Raw genomic sequence first — 18887 nt, 5'->3', positions numbered from 1 at the left:
AGATTCACTAAGCACAGATAAAAATAAATGACCAACTGTGCCCAGATGCACCACTGGATTGATATTCAATACTGTGTCACTACCTTTAGGATCTGTGTTATAATAGCACAGTTTCTATGGGTAGCAAAGTATGGTATTCATCTCCCTTGGCCCTTGTTACTAGAAAAACATCTACTACAAATGAGTTCTCTAGGCTTCTATAGTGTACAAAGACCAAAAGGCAACTGGAGAGTATTTTACCTTTAAGACTCCAAATAGGGTAAGGCTCATTTATTACAATACATAAAGGCAAACAAAACAAAACAAAATCCAAGATCCTATAAGAACAATAAATAACACGACTAAGCTACAATACGGAGACTTTGTTATGGTATTGTTTAAAAAGATAGTTATAGACACAGTGATTAACTTACTGCAATATAACTTGGAAGGGACAGTCTTGCATCTCAGAAAAACGAAATCAAGAATGAAAGTTTGGGACATTCTTATTTTTCTGCATGTATAAATGTGTTTCTATTTAAGCAAGTTTTTAAAACAGAAAGTCATCATTTGGGAAATAAAATTTAATAGTGAGGGAAATTTGAGACATAAAATCTCTTTTTTATTTTTACAGGTAAGGACCTATACTTTTAAAAAAATCACAACAGAAAACTGCAGCTCCTTCCTAGAAAGACTGGCACAGAATTCTGAAACACATCAAAAGAAGTCACATCAATGCCTATTTTTAACCAACAGGGGCAATCCTGTCACAAAGAATAATTTCAATTCTAAATACATAGTTAACATGCACATATGCCCCATCACTCCATACCTAAGAACCTGCTTCCCTTCTGTAGCATCCAGAAGGCGCACTCATGTCTCCCCTCTCTTAAACCCTCTATATTCGGTATATGACATACAGAAGACAGCACTGTCATTCTACCCAGAGAGACAATTTAAAGCCTCAAAGGACTGAGAGGAGAGGGAAGGTGAGAAGGAAACATATATTCAGCCTCCATATCTGAAAAACTCAGTTTACCAGTAAATAATCTCTTTCTTCTTTGAGTGACAGTCCACAGGTACACTTGTTCTGCTGGTGACTACACATTTCGTAAAAACTGTCATGGAAACAGAAACACTCTGCCAAGTACTGCATCAATCCGCATGGCTTCTGAGATGACATAATGTCTAATTAAGATATGAATGGAGCTTCAGGTCACCCAGCAACAGACCCTGGGATTAAAAACATTTCTCCAAAATGCCTCCCTGTTACGATCACAGCATGCTCTACCACAGCCAGATCAATTTCAGCAACATTTTGTTTCATTGTAAGTCTTGACACAGTCCATTAAGTCTGTAGACAGCTGCTGTACAAAGGACTGGACTGCTGTCCTTCAGCAATGGACATGAACTGTGTTGAGTTCCAAAAAGCTGTATACTTCTGGCTACAAAAAGCATTCTTAGATGCTGAGGGCATGAAACAGATTTCACTTCAGAGGCATGACATTCATAAAGAAAACTAGATTAATTTTCTCATAAAGATGAAATTCAGAAAACAATTTAGGAAATTATGATAGAAGACAGAGCAGTTAACCCACAGGTGTCAGAAATTTGTGAGGGAAATGCACAGATCAGCCCATGCAACTACAGAACTGGGAATACCACTAAGAAGAAGCCTAGAGATTAACCTCTCAATTTCAAAGGCTTATCATTTGGAGATTACAGACTTCTCATAGCAAGGCTGCCCAAGCCAAAAAGAATTTATGGAATATTTTCACCCCACTCTTCTCTGGATGACAGGCAGTTCCTGCTACCATAAAAGGCAGCCTCTCACAGCCTGAGAACTAGTGACCTACTAAATCTATAGAGGCAAGGCAGGAGAGTATGCACAGTCAACATCCCAAGACAAAATTAGTAAAATATGGAATGAACTACCATGAAGTGCAGTAAGCCATGTGCCCTAAAATTGAAAAGCAGCTTTTTTTACTGTAATGTTTGGCCAAGTGGTCAAAAATTTGATGAAGGATACTGAAGAGTTTACTGCCTTTTAGATCCCTTTATTGATCTATAGCTAGACTAAAGGCAAAGAAACATCCACAAGCAATAGAAGCACATGGGAACTCTTACCAGAAAAGTGGGGAACCTGCCCTGGCTAAACATAGCAACCTGAGAACGGTCTTATCTATGAACTAAGCAGAAGTAATGATGATAGAGGTAGCCATAATAACATCTTTCCTATAAGAAGATTAACTTATTGCACATCTAGAGTTATAAGCCAGTTCACTTACAAAAGATCTTGGAAAATGTTACCACACTGAACCTGAACATGCAGATAAAAAATCCACTGTCTTCAGTTCAGAATGGATTTTCAACCAACTCATGGGTTCGCATGGGTAATAATGTGAGCTACAGTTTTCTGGATTAAATGATCATAAAGCCATTTTTAGTTCTAGAATGCACACACCAGCTTTTCCTGACAAAGAAAAGCTGTGTCTGCATCATGCTAAGTAGGCTTTTTTTCTGAAAGAACAATGAGGAAAGTTCACTTGTACTTCTTAATATAAACTGGAAATAAAGAATTCTTACTAATTCTTAACGCAGCTAGAGACTGCAGATATTAAAACCTGTAAAAATATTCTTTACAAAAAAATCTTGAATGTTTTGAGATCATATAATTTTCTTCCATTGGTTTCTTTGTTTGTTCTCCTCCCTGAATTAATTTTACCTTGGTCGAGAGGATCCAAGCATTGGAGGGCTGTGTGACAGAGTCAGAGAGATAGAGCACACACCAGCAGCTACAGATCACTCGCTACAGATCACTCTCATCCTGCAGGCAAAGGGGAGCTCCACAAAGGATCTCGGTGAACTCTGCTCAGGATTCCAGCAGGTATGGCCAGAAATGATCTACAGCTGCACAGGGCAGGGGGTACTAGACAAGACTGCAAAATGTACTTCAGTCTTCCTAAATTCTGACTCTCAATCACATCCTCTAGCAGCATGTGCAAGACAGATTATAAATTACAGGAGAAAGTATTTCTTTCTAAAAATTCTGAATTTGCTACTTTAATTTCATATTCTCCTATTCCTGTGTGATGGAACAGAAAATAGAAGTTACCAGTCCACTTCATACTCATTATTTCTGTGCATTTTTAATGTAGTCTCACATCTCTTTCTACAGTAAGCCCATTAATATGTATTACACATATACACTATTCCATGCTAACTGTGTATTACAGGGATTGTGCTGCAGTCCTAAACTTCAATTCCAAGCTACTGGGTAGATCTTAGACTGCACAAAGCACAGTAACTTTAATTTTACACAGATACATAAATTGCTGTCCTTTCAAATTGTGCTTCAAATCAACTATTCTAAGGCTTCATAACCCTTGACATAGTTTGTTGCAACAGCTTCCAGTCAGTATGAATGAGCTGTAACAAGAACTGCAGGATGCTGTCAACAACGGAAAGCCAGTGTCTTCACCAGGTCTGCATGATTTTCACCTTCTAGTTGAGATTGTGGTGTTTTTTCTGGATGCTTCTCTCCTGAAGGCATTGCATCTGAGACGCTGCAGAAATATCTGATTAGGAGATGTGCAACTAAGTATTCCATTTTGGCACTCTTGAAGATTTTCCAGTGAAACCTTGAGTACAGGTTAAAAGATTTTGCTCCAGATCATTTATCAACAGAATAATTTGCTTCATTCTAATGATGCAATTCTTACTATGTTCAAACCAAAAGGAATAGCTCATCTATCAAAGCCTAAGATATTTTTATTAAGTGATAGTACTAAATCTGTTTCCCTTCTGCTTTCTTATATGATAAGCAAACTTTATCTTGATATCCAGGTTTCTGAGAAATAACAAATCACAAAACTTCAAGATGATGTCAGTTCTATAGTCCTTTTACGTGATTAAAACTTTTAAGGAAAACCTTCACATTAACGCAATTTATGTACTTTTAATAAAAATGTATCATCTATATTCTGGAGAAAGACTTTGTCAGAACAAATAAATTAAGGCTGTCAGCTCTTCCCATTATAAGACCTCCTTTCAAAATGCAGTTGTTACTTTTATTTCTTAATTTGTGGGGAAATTTTTCAACCAAAATATTCATCTATCTCTAACAAAATACTACAAAAATAGAAGAAATGACAAAATCTGACATAGATTGGCCTTTGTTACGCAAGTTCTCTTCTACTGATTCCAATAATGTCCAATAAAACCTGGATGAGTTATAAAAATAAATATTTGCACTTGTGGGCATACCCACATAAGGATTATATTAGCAATCTCAGATTTCCTCTGTAATCGCTGCCTCTGCATAATTTCAGAGGCAGAGCAGACCTCAGGACCAGAACTGAGAGCAGGGCACTTTGCCTCCTATGCTTCAGCTATACCTTCTGAACCAGTTTCATGAACGCAGAGTTTACCCAACTTCTGTATTGTCTCTTTAAGGTAGTATGTGCTTAAACTCAAGGTTAGGTGGCCTGCAAATCCCACCTGACAACAACCAGGCAATATCAAAGTCCTTCTACACTGAATTTCAACTGCTTATTTTGTCCAACATAATCGCCAAAGGCAGACGACAGAGCTGGAGACCTGGGACCTGTCCATATCACAGAGTTAGGCACTCCCCTCCCTTAGTCCCTGGATGGACCCAGTGTTTCCTTTCTGAATCCTGAAGGAATTTCTACCCAGACCTGGCATCAATGACGCTCCTACAGAAAAATAATGCCAGTTTTGGCTTTGAGGGGCACTTTACATAGGAGTGTAGGTACAACCAATAACTCTTCATACTGGTGCCCTCCATATCACGTTAAACTTGAGGAAAGAGCTAAATTTTGGGGAAAAGGAAAGAAGATGTTTGAGACAAGGAGCATAGTGAGACTAGAAAAGCAGCAAAGATTATTTAGCCAAAGAGAGTGGAAATTGAAGGTAGAACACAAAGTGAAGTTGAAAATAACTGATGAATACATAAGGAGAGACTACTCCTCTGCTGTCCACAAAATATCTGGTGAAACTTAAAGACAAATTAAATGACCTCTACTTCTGGTCCATACTGAGTACAGCCATGTCACCTGCTATCCCTCAGCCCAAACTGCAAAGATACGTATGACGGATCTAAAAATATGGTCAACCGTATGAGCACCAACTTGATTTCACATTATAGAATACTTTTCAGATACCCAGATCTGAACCCAAAGAACATACTTCATCAAAGAACATGACTAAAGTTCCATTTGAGAACATTTGGAATTGCCGTAATTAGTACTATCTGTGAAGCTTCCAGCACAGACTTTCTTCTAAAGTGTTACATGGTAGTATTTAATGGCACAGTGACCAGCTGAACATGACGTTTCTCCCAAACTGTCCTTGGTTTGTTCAACAACCATTGTGTCTTTGAACTCCATACACTCCCAGACCTGCTCTGAGGATGAAAGAGAACTGTGCAATTAAGAGTTCCTTGTCTGCTTCATTTACCACAGACCAGGCCAGCAAATGACCAAGTAGAGGAATCCATTTCTCATAGCCCTCAGTACAGTACAGTGCAGTACAGGCTTTATCTGAACAGGAAGAAGAAAGGGCCACTGTTATTTCACAGGTTCTTCACTTAGTTAAGAAAGACAGAAGGAAATGAAAGGAGCCTAGTGTATATGCATCTTTGGAGGGTAAAGTCATAACCACATAGAGGTTTCATCCTTTACCTATGTAAAGGACTAGTGCACAATTTATGACAATATTATAATATTATAACCAACTTCTGGGCTGTTGCAACACCTTTGGAACACTTGTAATTTTTTATTTTGAAGGTCACTCTATTTTGATAGGACTGCTATTTGACGACAAATATGAGGCTTAGCATTTGAGAAGTTCATTGCAACAGGTATTTCCAGGCTAAAGGCAGGACAGACAGTAAGAAACATGACTGACCTCTCATCTCACTCTAGGCCTTTGCTCACAGGTTTGAACTACACTAGTAAAAATTTCATTAAGCTGTTATACTGAGGAATCGTATCAGATAAAAAAGCTAGTATCTCTAGATTCCCTCAATAAAAAATGGCAGAACATTTGCAATTGATCAATAGAGCCAACTAGGTTATGGGACATGAACCGGTAAGTATTACTTATATCTTAATTTAATCTGTTAAATTGTGGCCCAATTTCAATCCCAACTGTCAGCTGCCAGTCATTTGGAAAAACAGACCCTAACCAGTTCATAAAAATTAAGTTAATTAAAAGCTGAAGTGGGACTCCAAATACGGGAAGATTGCTGAGGAATTTAAGACTTTGTGCACTATCCTGGCAGTCAGGGAACAGTCACTGGACTTTTTCCTTTTTTTGTCCTAGATACTGAATTCTGCACTAGATGTAGTAAGGAGATGTCAGGTACTAGGGAATAACTTGGCCCAAAGCTGAATGATTTAAGAGGCAACCATATTTATACATAAACGGAGAAGGTCATTAATTAGGCACTGAATAGGAATGATGAAATACCTTATTATGTCTGGGGGAAATGATATCAGTTAGAGGATTCTTACTTATCTGAAATTCTCCTTTGGCCAGAAAATGAGGCAGCTTGCAGAACAGGTACTGTTTGTTAGCAGATTTTCCAAAAAACAAATACTCTGACGATGGACTAAGTCATTTTAGTAATTGCCCAGAAGATGCTGGGCAACAGCCATTAAGTTTTCTAGCATCTGATACACCAATCAATCACTTCCTTGTCACTAAACATCAGAAAAGAGTAGTGCTTTACAATCTCAAATGGGTTTGTCTCCCATTTCAAGGAGGGGGAAGGACTGACGATAGCACTCAAAACAGATGGAAGAAATTAATGAAGAACTTGCAGCGAATACCCCAGGAATACATCCTGCTTATTAATGAATAAAACTTTCCTGAGCAATTTAGAAAGTTGAGGCCCAATTAAGCTACATGGCTTTGCATCTTCCCTTTCTCTTTGGACAACTGTGATAAAAGATGATTTTATGACTGAATACTGCCTACAGTCTGACATAGCCTTTGCTTGTTGCTGAGCAAATTATTCAAGTCAAAAATTCCAGAGATGGAATTCTGAAGCTTGATTTGTAGAAATAGAAAACACTCGCGGATGCAGCTGAAGTCAGCAGGAGATGCATTTTAACCATATAAAGTGCTACATAACTCTAAGAACTCTGAAATACTGGTACTTAAGTGGCTCAGACTGGGTATTCAAAATTAATAGAAGACTTTGACCTTAATCTCTCTGTGCCTTGGCTTCCCATCTGTAAAATACGGATAATACCACTCTCTCATCTCACAGGGGATTTGTGAGGATGAAGTCAGTAATGTTTTTGAAGCATGCAGATAGTATAGTGATAAAGACTTTAAAAACAGTATGAGATAGCAAATAGTTTTGTCTTCAGAGCATGGTTTGAATAAACCATCAGCAGTAACTAAGTTATGGAGTCAGAAACTGAACAACAGAGATAAACAAAACATTGACTTGCTGCTGATTAAACAAACACTGAAGATCTGTGCACTCAGTGAAATGGGAGGTCATGTGGAAAAACAGTACAGGATCATGTAATCCAAGACTGTATTATAGGGTATAAGCACAGTGGAGTAAAATTAAGGTCGAGCAAGCAATCCTAACTCACTAAGAATTCTTAACTTTAGACTCATAATCTTCTTAATAGTTTGCATCTCCTCCAAAATATCAATGTAAGTTTACAAACAAATACCAATGCACCTAAATTGTCAAGAATTCATTTGTGTTCTGCTATACAGCGGTGAGCAAAGCCCCAGACCCTTGGCTATTCTTAGTTCATCCAGTCCATTTCTGTAAGAAACTACTTCCAGTGTATCCTTAGTTCACCTTGTCAGAGAGTACTGCTTTCCCAAAGCTGCCTCAGGGTCCTGCTGACGGATTGCTCTAATTGCGGTTGGTGAAGTAAAGGCGGCAGCTACTTCATGCTCTGCTAGCACACGGAAATAGGCACCAGCATCTGGCGTTCCCACAGGCTTCCCCTACGGAGAGAGTAATTTAAAATGTCACAGGATAAAAATACTTCATAATTCCTTGACAGTTCAAGACTTGAACACATAACAGTAGCAGCAGCACAGCAACAGAAGTAATTTCAAACAAGACTTTAAAGAAGCTTTTGTTACATTAAGCGTATTCACTTGTTAGAGAAATAAATTTACAGGCTTTGGGCACAAACTCTCAAATGAACGCAGCACAGACTAACTGCTACTGAAAAAAATAGGATAAATGGATAGGCATATGGAAAGAGAGCCACAAAAGGGCTGTTACTACACTGGCAGTAGAGGGGGCTATGTGTACTTCTACTCTTATCATGAAACACTGTAAAACATTGAGAGTCCCACTGAACTAGGATCTTCTTGACCCAGCAGCACCTCAGCTATATGCCTTGTGCACAGGCCTAGAGATAATGCCCAGCTCTTTGTTACCTAGAAATTTCCTCCCAGCTCTGGAAAAATTCCCAGCAAGCTGCTTACAACTGGCTTCTTGGCACCTCTGTGCCACTACTGCACATAAAGACTGGAGAGAAGCCAAAGAAGCCCTTTTCTGTTTTAGTGCGCTACCATACTACTATTTCTTTAAAAACTAAACGTAGGCTTGAGCTACAGGGAATATTCAGAACGGTAAACAGAAGTAATTAGATGTCACAAATCATCTAATGGTAAGTAATAATAACAAAAATAATCAAAAATAATCTTCTGCTGTGCTGCAAATATGAAAAGCAGGTGGCACAAGATGATATAATCACAATCTTATTGTATGTAATTACTGTAGTGAATGAACTGCTCCACATACGTTTATTTTTAAATGATGAAGAGATGTTAAAGTAGAATGAGCTTTAGCTCTGTAGGTATTGTCATAACCTTTTCACTAGAAAGGCCACATTAGGAAGATAAACTTTGACAGAGCCTACAGACAAGTGAGGAGAGACATATGTTGTCAAATTGCAAACACGACTTGCCAGTGCTTTATGCAAGAAGTCACAAATACAGAGAAAGTTTCACTATCGCAAATGTCACCATCTTTATAGCACTACACTAGTCACAAAACAAATTTGTATCTCCACCATCCCTGTGTAAATGCAAATTTGGAATATGTCTTTCCTAACAAGTCTCATTCACATTCATGTCTTTCATTACATTCAAAAGAGCTGCAGGCACAACTTACAATTCATAACTAGCAATCTTTGTGTGTGCTTTCAACAAACCAAATGTACTTTTTTTTCCAACACAGGAGACAATTTGCAATAAAACAAACAATACAATAGATAGATTAACAGGTTCAGTGGAAAAAAATAGTACACAAAACTGTGTAATTCTTTTCTATTGACAAGATGCAAAAGGAGAGGGGCATTAGAGTACCTTGAAGAATTTGCTAAATTCACTATTTTCATACCAATAATAAGGCACTAGCAAAACAGTGTTATGAAAATATACACTAATCATGTTTGCCTCCAATCTTCAACAGCTAGCAAACGATTTTTGTCCTCAGATATGAAAGATACATATAATAGATTCATATAATAGATGATAAATAACACCACAAATTCATATAAACAAACTGCATTGGAGAGGTACTATTTCATTGTTCTTCTACTACTAGATTCACTACACTGTGATCTGAAGGCCAGGATTCTGCTTTAAAGCAAACAAGGTATTTTTGCACATTAGGTTGCTCCGCTGACCACCAGCACAGTTCTAACACACCTCCATCCACACCACAACCCTTGCACGTCCCCTTGGATGTACACATGTCCATTCATGTGCACATTTAGATGCAAACAAGCAGGTATAAAACACCCCTCCTCCTCCATCACTGCCCAAATATTATGCAAATTCATTGCTGCGTATGGAAGTACTTAGCAGAAGGGACATAGGGGACAAAAAGCAACCCTCTGCTGCAGCGAAGGAGGAGGAGGAGGAATGTCTTTCATATGCAGATTAATAAAAAGAGTGAGAAAGCAACTGCTGGCTGGGAACTAAACATCGCAGTCCTTAAAAAGCAGTCATCTGACCCCTGCCAAGGGATTCACAATACCTAAGAGCTGCATCTCACGCTCCCTCCACGAAGCACAGACTCAGAGCTCCTGCCACAACCTGGAGTCAGCCAGCAGGAAACCAACTGTGCGGGGGGAGATATCTGATGTCTCCTTATGCAACTGAGGCACCTTATTCCACTCAGGATTCAGAGCGCAGCATACTTCCCAAAAGCAGACACTTAAAAGAAAAAAGAAGGTTGTCTTTCGAAACACAGCCTCGTGGCCACAATAGTCTGAGGACATAGGCCAGATGGGGCCTAAAGGGAGTTTGAACCCACCTATCCCATTTTCCAGTGCTTTTCACCCTACCTTCTGAAGAGGAGATAGTGTTTTTACTAAAGCCTCACCTTTTTGAAATACCCTGCCTTGTCTCAACTTCAAAACCAGTCCACTGGCTCTGAGACAGGCTCCCATGAATTCTTCCCTTTCCCCCTTGCACACCTGCCTTACCCCCCTGCAAACTCCCCTGCACTTGTTCTGTATCCAGCTATGCCCAAAAGCTGGCAAAAACACCAATGAACCATTTGGCAAATTCAAAGAATACAAGACTCACAAGGCCAGACAGGTACACTGGCTTCGCAGTCCTGTGGTGGGAGGAGTTCTGCAGTGGAAGAAGACCATAAAAGGCAAAAAAAAAAAAAAAAAAAAAAAAAAAGACAAAACAAAATGCACAAGTGGAAAGGTGTGGGGGGCTTGTTTTGTTTTTTTAAAGATGGAGCAGGCAGTGAGAAGAAAGCAGGGAGAAACTGAACAAAAGAAATAATGATTCCCAGAAAAAGAAGCATGGAGGAGTATCACCACTGCCAAAATCTCTCTTTGCTAATAGTCTATCCTAGATTCCCCCCCAAAAAAGGCAAAAGGAAATAACTCACTTTTTCAGCACGGCAATGTCCTTCCTGTTATGTAATGCATAGTTCCTGAAGAAAGCTCTTTCATCAGACTCTCTGTCTTTAACCTGTCTCTCACACACTTATTCATCACAGCTTTCATGAATTCACCCAAGTGTTCCAATCTCAGTATCTCTTTTCCCTTAGAAAACCTGCTCTTCAAGTTTATGTCATCTCTATGTCATGTTCACTATACCTGCAGATCTGCAACCATCTGGTTAGTAGTTCAAACCCGCATCACTAGCTTACACTAAAATAAATGGACTCAAATGTAAAAATTTCCAAATTCCCATTATGTAACCAAAGTTGCACCATTTGTAATCATCTTGGACAGAAAAAAAAGCCTAACTGTGGAGCAATCTGAAATTGGTTAGTCTGCCAATAAGAACATGGCCTGTAGTTTTTAACCAACTGAAAATTTCCAGAGCCCATAAAAGGTCAGGGCCTGAGTGCACTAACACCCTGTGAGGCATTTGGCTGCCTGTGCTCAAGGCCAGCTTTGCTAAGGTGGTCACCACCAGACCTGCTCTGCTCTGCTTGTTCAGGTATGGGGGGACAGCCCTACCTGCCTTGCCGTCCATTCTGGCTCCCAGCTCACTTTCCCTTGCAGAGGAGCCCACTCTTGCTGCTCCCTGACCATTAGCTCAGGCCATGCCAAACCCTGAGTTGAGCACCGCAGAGCATCTTGAGCACATGGAGCTAAACTCTACGAGGTGTGTGGGAAGGGGTGCATGTAGGACCCCGACAGGCTGACAGTGTTTTTAACAGGCAGGCCAGAAAAGCTCGGGTTTGGAAAAGCACAGACAATTCTCAGATCTAGGAAAAAACACAAATAAAGCAAACAGTTTAAGGAAAAGAGTAGGAAATCCCACTGACAATGGTTAGGGGATAATTCCCAAGGGATAAGGTGTCACTTAAAAAATTCATTTAGGAAAAAAAACCAGGCCTATCTGTAAAATATTGTTACTGAGCCTGCAAAAAAACCTCTCCCATGCCTTGGCAGGTGTTTGCAGTTTAGCAAATGCATAAACAAAAAATGACATAAACAAAACAAATCTGAGACAATGCACATTAATTTCAGAGCCCCCCAAAAACTATACATGAAATTGCCAAAGACAGCTCTCATTCATCATATGAAAAATTTTAGTAGTACTGCAAAAAGCCTTGAGAGGTTTATTACCACATGCAATTTCAATTTTTAAAAAGTTAGCATTGTAAAAAATAAAGCACCGAGTAATTGGATTCAGAATATGGTGACAGATTGCTGAGTCAGTTGGGGAATATTAGCAAATGGGATGCTTCCACTGCATTTCTGCCAGGATCAGTTTGAGACCTGATGACTATTCAACATTTGCATCAATAATGTAGATGGAAATATATAAAAAAAGATCACTGGCAATATCATCTGTGGTTGGCATGAACTGAGAGTATGGTAAACAAGAGTAAGGCAGTCAGAGAGACAGACAGACAGACCGACCGACCTGTCTCTCCTGATTTAAAAACAAGTAGGAACAGACACTTCGCATATCAACTGGTAGGATTCAAGCAGAAGAGCCTCTTGCCTTTGACAACATCCAATAATGACTCTCAGAAAGACCGACAGGAACATCTTTCTGGAAGCAGCCAGGTTGAACATGAAATTTATCAAATGTCTGCTAACTGACAAGACATCCTCAGGCATGGTGTGTTGATGGATGATGCATGATTATGAAAGGAGATTCACAGTCAGGCAGCAAGAACGATCAACGGTATAAAAAAATTCTCCTACTGAGAAAGTCAAAAGCCAACAGGATGGATTACTGGTGAAAAAGACATATAATAGGAGCTATGATAAAACAACCAATTATGCATCAATAACAGCTCAGCCATTTCCTTTCTATCCGCCTCCTGACAACAAGAAGCCATTCAATTAAAGATATCAAATGAAAAATTAAGAAGAGGAATACTGAATATTATACACGGAACTCATTGCCACTAAAAATGGCTGAAATTCAAAAGATAGCAGGATTCAAAAGGAAATAGCCATACAGGCATTCATCCTGCTGCTGGCCCTGCTGCCAAACCTCCACTGTGAACTGAGATGACACGTACCTACTGAATTGCTCCACAAAAATAACCAGTCTGAATGATGGCAGAAAGAAGACAGATCTGGCAAACTCCAGAGACAGTGCTCTCTTTTGTAAGCTGGTGATAACGGGCTTACAAGAACTATAACAAGGCCAGATGTCCCTCAGCTCCTAAGGAATGTGCCAAGTGAGCATAATTTTATAGCTGGGCCCCTCCTGTTGCTGCTGCTGTGCAGGCTGCAGATTTGTTGCAACAGCAGTGACTGGGAGAGAAGAGAGTGTGGGAGGGCTGCAAGTGCACAGCAAGGCCTTGCTACAGCTCTGTGTGGGCCAGTAGCCCCTTCGCTGTCGCAGACCACTCAAAACAAGCCCTTAATGCATGGTTCCTTGGCTAATATGGGCATCCTCTTCCTCACCCGAGCCTCAACACAAAATTCGAAGTATTGCAGTAACTACAATGCTGGTTTTTTTTCTGTCACCAGAGGCAGAAACTAAACTGTCTCTTCACCTGCCCTGTTGCTTACAGTTTGGGATGCCATCAGCAAGAGCAACCCAGAGTGGGCCGTGAGACTTCAAGTAGGTTATTCATATCTGAAGTTTGTCATGCCTTGAAGAAAAACAATCCAGGACAGATTGGGAAAGAAAAAAATAATTAAAAAAAAATTTGCTGTGTTCAAAGGAATTCATCACTGTTTTCACATTCCTGACAATGGTGTTATACCAAGAGAAAACTGAAAGCATGTAGTTTCCATAGCAATTGTTAAAATGACAAATTGTCACTTAAGTAATTTAAAAATAAACAGATCACTTTAAGAAATAAGGGTAAGAAATCAGTCCCATTCATATGCAACAGTGGTTGTCCCTGAGCAGAGGGGATGTGTTTTTTCCCCGATATACCCTAACCCAAAACCTCACAACTGTTGGTATTGTGGCTACCTTTAGGGGAAACTCTAACTACAATTTATGAATATTCACCATTAAGACAATCTTCTGAACAGGGAGAAAATTATATGCTACCCTTCTTCATAAACATTATTTTTCTCCCTTTTTGTACAGAATCCTTCCTTTTCTTCACATTTTTAATCCTCAAAAAGAAGTCACTGATGTCATAAGCATTGTCTGAAGACTCAGGGGGGCTTCTTAGAGAGAAAAATGGGAAAGGTACTGTTACTGATGAATAATGATCTCACTGAGAGCAAAATCACAAACCAGACATGTAGGTCAACCAGATATTAACTCTGCTTTTTCTTTAAAATGTATTTTTAAAGAAATATGGCTTTTTTACCTTTTTTATTTTCCAGAAACAACACATTTTAAATTCAGAGCTACTTTAATAATGACAATATCCATCCTGATCCCCAAACATCCACACAAATATAAAACTTTATTATAAGATGACTATGTAGTAGAGACTACTGATGGAACAGTTCACTTTCCCCCATTTCTTCCCGTCTTACTCCGCATCTGCTAGAACGAAAACTCCTTCAACGCAGTACTAATTTTAGCAATCCTGTTTACTTCTGGCAAATGCATGCAACAACTACTATGTGACCATTTTATCAGTGGTCAAGAATAGCTACTACAAAACTATCAAAATCTTTTCCTTCATTTATCTCTGAGAAACCGCAATTTTTCCCACAGTACTCTCCTCTTCTACTTAACTAGAATGCAGGTGATAAATTAATCCCTTTGGAATGAAGAATCAAATTAACATCTATTAGGTGTTTAAACATTAATTAGACTATAATAATTTAATACCCAGGCTAATGTGATATTTGATTCTATAAACGTATATTTCTGCTACAGGGAGAAGTTTTCACTCTGTACTATGCGGTGTGTCAGAGAAGTCAACTGCAATGGTCCCTGCTGGCCTTAAAATTCTATGAATCCAGTGGGAAATCACTGTTTTCTTCCAGACAAAATACAAAACGGAATTCTTTTATAACAGAATTAAACCCAAAAAGGAATATGAGCTAGTTATTTCTATTTTTTTCTATTTTCTTTTCATTTTCCTAATGAAAGTCACTTGTAACTTTTCTATTAGTAGAAATGTTGAAGCCACTGAAGCACTAAAAATAGTATACCAGAATTACATGAGCATTTGGAAATGAAATTGAGATAAAGATGAAGATAGGGTTTGAAAAGTACCCAACATTAACTAAATTGTGCAAGCTATAAAATCAGCCTAAAAAAGAGCTGAATTTCTTTCTTCTCCAAATTTCAGCTGAGCTCAAAGATTTAGTGTCAACACACTCAAAATATACATGTGATGCGTTCACTGCCTCCAAAATTTATTAGAAAGGGCCTAAAGAAGATGCTATTATTCATAAAGCAGGATTCTAAAATCCAAAAAAATCAAAGCAATATTTCTTGCCTAGTGGATGTAACAGTTGAACAAATCATCCAAAAACTGTGGACAATTAAATATATTTAGAAATGTAAGGAACATTCTTACACATATGAGGGGGGAAGAAAAGAGACTAATATCTATATAGGTATATATATACACAGCATTTAGACTTCCTTTATGAAGGCACATGTGCACATGAGAATGCACACTTGCAACACACATGGACATGGTAAGGACCAGCTCCTAGCAGTATATGTTAATATAACTCACACTCATATAAACCATAGCAGACAAATTAGCATTTAGTCTACAATGTCTTTAGTCTAAACAGTCAACAATTTACTATTTCATATGTTCTGTACTACAGAAACAGAAGTGAGAGCCATAGTGATCCTATCCGGAAGAGTATTGTACATCAAGGAGTTAGTGATCTGCCTATGAGCTGACCTGACCAGCACAGGCCTGTGCTGTGCTATGCTATGCTTATGCTATGCTATCCTGTACCGTACCGCACCGCACATACAACTCGGCCTTCAGGCCCATGCTATGCTGCACATATCCCTTGGCTTGGATAAACCTGGCTGGCTAATCATAATGGAGGAGTCTGCAGGTAGCACCTGGTGCTAGAGATTTTGCCACCTGCCTGTCCTTGTCTTTATCTTGAAGTAAAGCTGCATTTTCTCATGTGAACATCATTTTCCTTGACAGTAGAAAAGATGAGTAGAACTGTTTACTTCTAAGAAAATCCTCTAAGAGCTATAAAGACCATAAAGCTGGCAAACCACTCCAGATGAATATGCACAGCACGCTGTGCCCTGACTGGAGGTCTATCCGATGCTGCACCAATTGGGATTCCCAACATCTGAATGGCCCTAAGATTATCTATCCTCTTTTTCCTTCCAGTGTTAACTCCAATAAATTGTATTTTAATCAATACCTTACAGAGCCTGACTGCCATCAGTGGGATCAGTAACGAACACTAGCACCAGTGCATTACAGAGAGCGTACAGGTGGTTGTCTAACTTCCAACTTTGTCCAGGAGGTCAATCCTGTATGAGTAAATCCAAGTAACGTAAAAAACAAGCTTCTCTACCTCATGTGGAGCTATATACCAGAAAATTAACCTCGCATATTGATCCAGATTTTCCAACACTAAAAACGTCATCAAGTGCAAGTTTAGCAAAGAATATGTTTCCTAGAACATGCTTCTGCTTCATAAATCTCGAACATACATATTAGCCACAATTACTGACATGAATCATTTAAGTTGCTAGGAAGGTAGATTCAAGATTGAAGGACAGCATGGTAGTACTTAAATATAGCCTACAGATCCACAAATCTTGTTAAGCCTTTACTTCCAGACAGCGGGACAAGCTCAAAGTAAGTATATATATATATATATTTTTTTTTTTTTTTGCTTAAGAATACTACATTTCCAAAGTTTTCACAAGATCTTTACATACTCTAGTGTGTAACAGTCTAACAGGACAGGGACAAATGGAGTTTTGTGCAACCTGTATTTAATAGAGAGACTGTTCTTCCTCAGTCTTTCTACCTCAGAACCAAAACCATGAATAGTTTAGTTAATTTTTCAGAGCCAAGGCTTGCTCCCCTTGTTCAGGTTGTTAAAATAATACAAAATGAATGCCCTGTTTCTCTCCCTAACAGGAAAAAATATCTTTTTATTAGCAACAGAAAGAATGCTGCAGTAATCTCTTTCTTTTCATAAGCAGTTAACTGAGCCTAGATGACTTATCTCAAAATGTTAAAAATCAGACCTAGAGTTATTCAGTGAACTTTTAGGAGTTCTCACAGATGTCTCTATGTTTGTGCTGTATAAACGAACAACATACAGGAAGAATATGACACACATGAGCTCTGGGATGAGCAAAAGGTACAAGACAGCTGTACAATATTTACTACAAAGCATCATGCATCCATCACTGCATCTCAATTTATCTGCAACTTCAAGTATGCACACAGGCAAATGTTAGTTCCTCTGGACATTTTTTTCTATTTATCTATACAAATCTATGTGTCTATATTCCTATATGAACATATGAATCATGGGAAACTACTGTAGCCCCATTTCCATGTACAGATGCATTTACTTACTAAGGGATACTTTTTGCAAGAGTCGACCTCATACGTTTAACATGTTCACTCACTTATCTGTTCCTCTTGAATTCTGCTCTTTCCTTTCTCTAAGACTTGGCCCTACTGTTGCTGCTGATCTCCTTCCTCCTTTAAAAAAAAAACTATTTAGTTTTTTATTACTTTTAACTTGTAGTGTCCTAAAGTTACCTTCTAATATCCTACAGAAATTATATGTTCCACTCCATCATGTGCTCCAGTACACAGCTGTATCATGCACTTAGAATATCTCTACTGCTATCAGCAAGCTGACACTTGTTGAGTCAAAAGCTCTCAGTTTCAAGGTGAGTCATAGTCACAGAAGCAAGAGGATTCCAACATACTCTTCAAGAAAGAGCTAAGCATACACACAGACATTCTCAAATGAATGGCTAATTTTTATTGCCATAGTTACACTGTAGATATTCACGGCATCACAGATTTTGATTATGCATTCAGCGCAAGCTTTCAAGCTGTATACTGATCTAGTAAGCAGGTAAACTTTATCTGGCCAGAAAGTAAATTGAGTTTCAAATTAAGAATAACCATTTGTTTAAGTTTTCCCCAGAAAAGAGAATATTAAGGTATCCAAGCTTCTCTATCTTTTAGATTCTTAGAAAAAAAAATCTTATGCATTATTGTTATCAATCTTATGCATTATTGTTATCACTTTGTGTACTTCAATACTTAATTAAAAAAAAAACTTGTTTTGCAAACCTGCTTTCTTGAGAGGTTACTGAAAAGCAAATCAATGTTTAGCAACTGAAAAACAAAGTTATTTGCCTCAGATCTTATCACAAAGTGATGCAAAGGAAAACAATCCTGACCAAATCTCATTCTCTGTTTCATAGAACTGCTTAACACACTACTCACAGTCTTTCAATGAACAGAAGAAAAATACTGAAACCACTAAGACCAAATTCAAAGCACATTTTTAAGATTTCAAAATTTGCTTTGCTTTTAAATGTTGTAGTGTGTTTACTTCACATTTGCCTTATATGCATTATGAAAATGATAAACACCACAACTGTGCATAAAGCAACATACACAGGTGCCAGACAGAGCAGCAGATAGTGCCTATTAGACATTGCCAGTCTTCTTCCTACTACATGTGCTGGTACCATGTCGAAGAGTAACATGAAACATGAATGAACACATATGGTGTCCCAGACGTTGTTTACAGAGCAAGTAGTGAGGTGAATTAGAACAGATTAGCAAATCAAATGATTTAATGCCAAGGCTCTTTACATCTCCATTAGATGTGATCTGGGCTTTACTTTAGACTAGATTTAGCTGTGTTCACAAAAAAAAAAAAAAACAGAAACAAAAAAAAAAAACAGAGTGCACTGGGTACAAGTGGTGCTATACCATAAGCTGTCTGATGGAAAGCTAACCTACAGATCCTTCCCTT

General features: G+C 38.5%; 1 protein-coding gene across 4 annotated transcripts in view; it reads right to left on the bottom strand.

Moving 5' to 3' along the window:
* The window catches only part of ACSS3 (acyl-CoA synthetase short chain family member 3), a 92101-nt gene that overhangs the window by 39054 nt on the left and 34160 nt on the right, over window positions 1-18887 (bottom strand). For all 4 annotated transcript variants that reach the window (XR_010388557.1, XM_064509593.1, XM_064509597.1 and 1 more), the window contains exon 8: window positions 7835-7986. Coding sequence is in view for 3 of the 4 variants with exons in the window: in XM_064509593.1 (XP_064365663.1) it covers window positions 7835-7986 (152 nt within the window). In the remaining variant the exon portion in view is untranslated. The remainder of the gene's footprint in view (window positions 1-7834; window positions 7987-18887) is intronic.

The sequence above is a fragment of the Dromaius novaehollandiae genome, chromosome 1 (assembly GCF_036370855.1).
Source record: "Dromaius novaehollandiae isolate bDroNov1 chromosome 1, bDroNov1.hap1, whole genome shotgun sequence".
Lineage (NCBI taxonomy): Eukaryota > Metazoa > Chordata > Aves > Casuariiformes > Dromaiidae > Dromaius > Dromaius novaehollandiae.
Note: the sequence above shows the minus strand (reverse complement) of the source record. Positions and strands in the feature narration are given on the sequence as shown.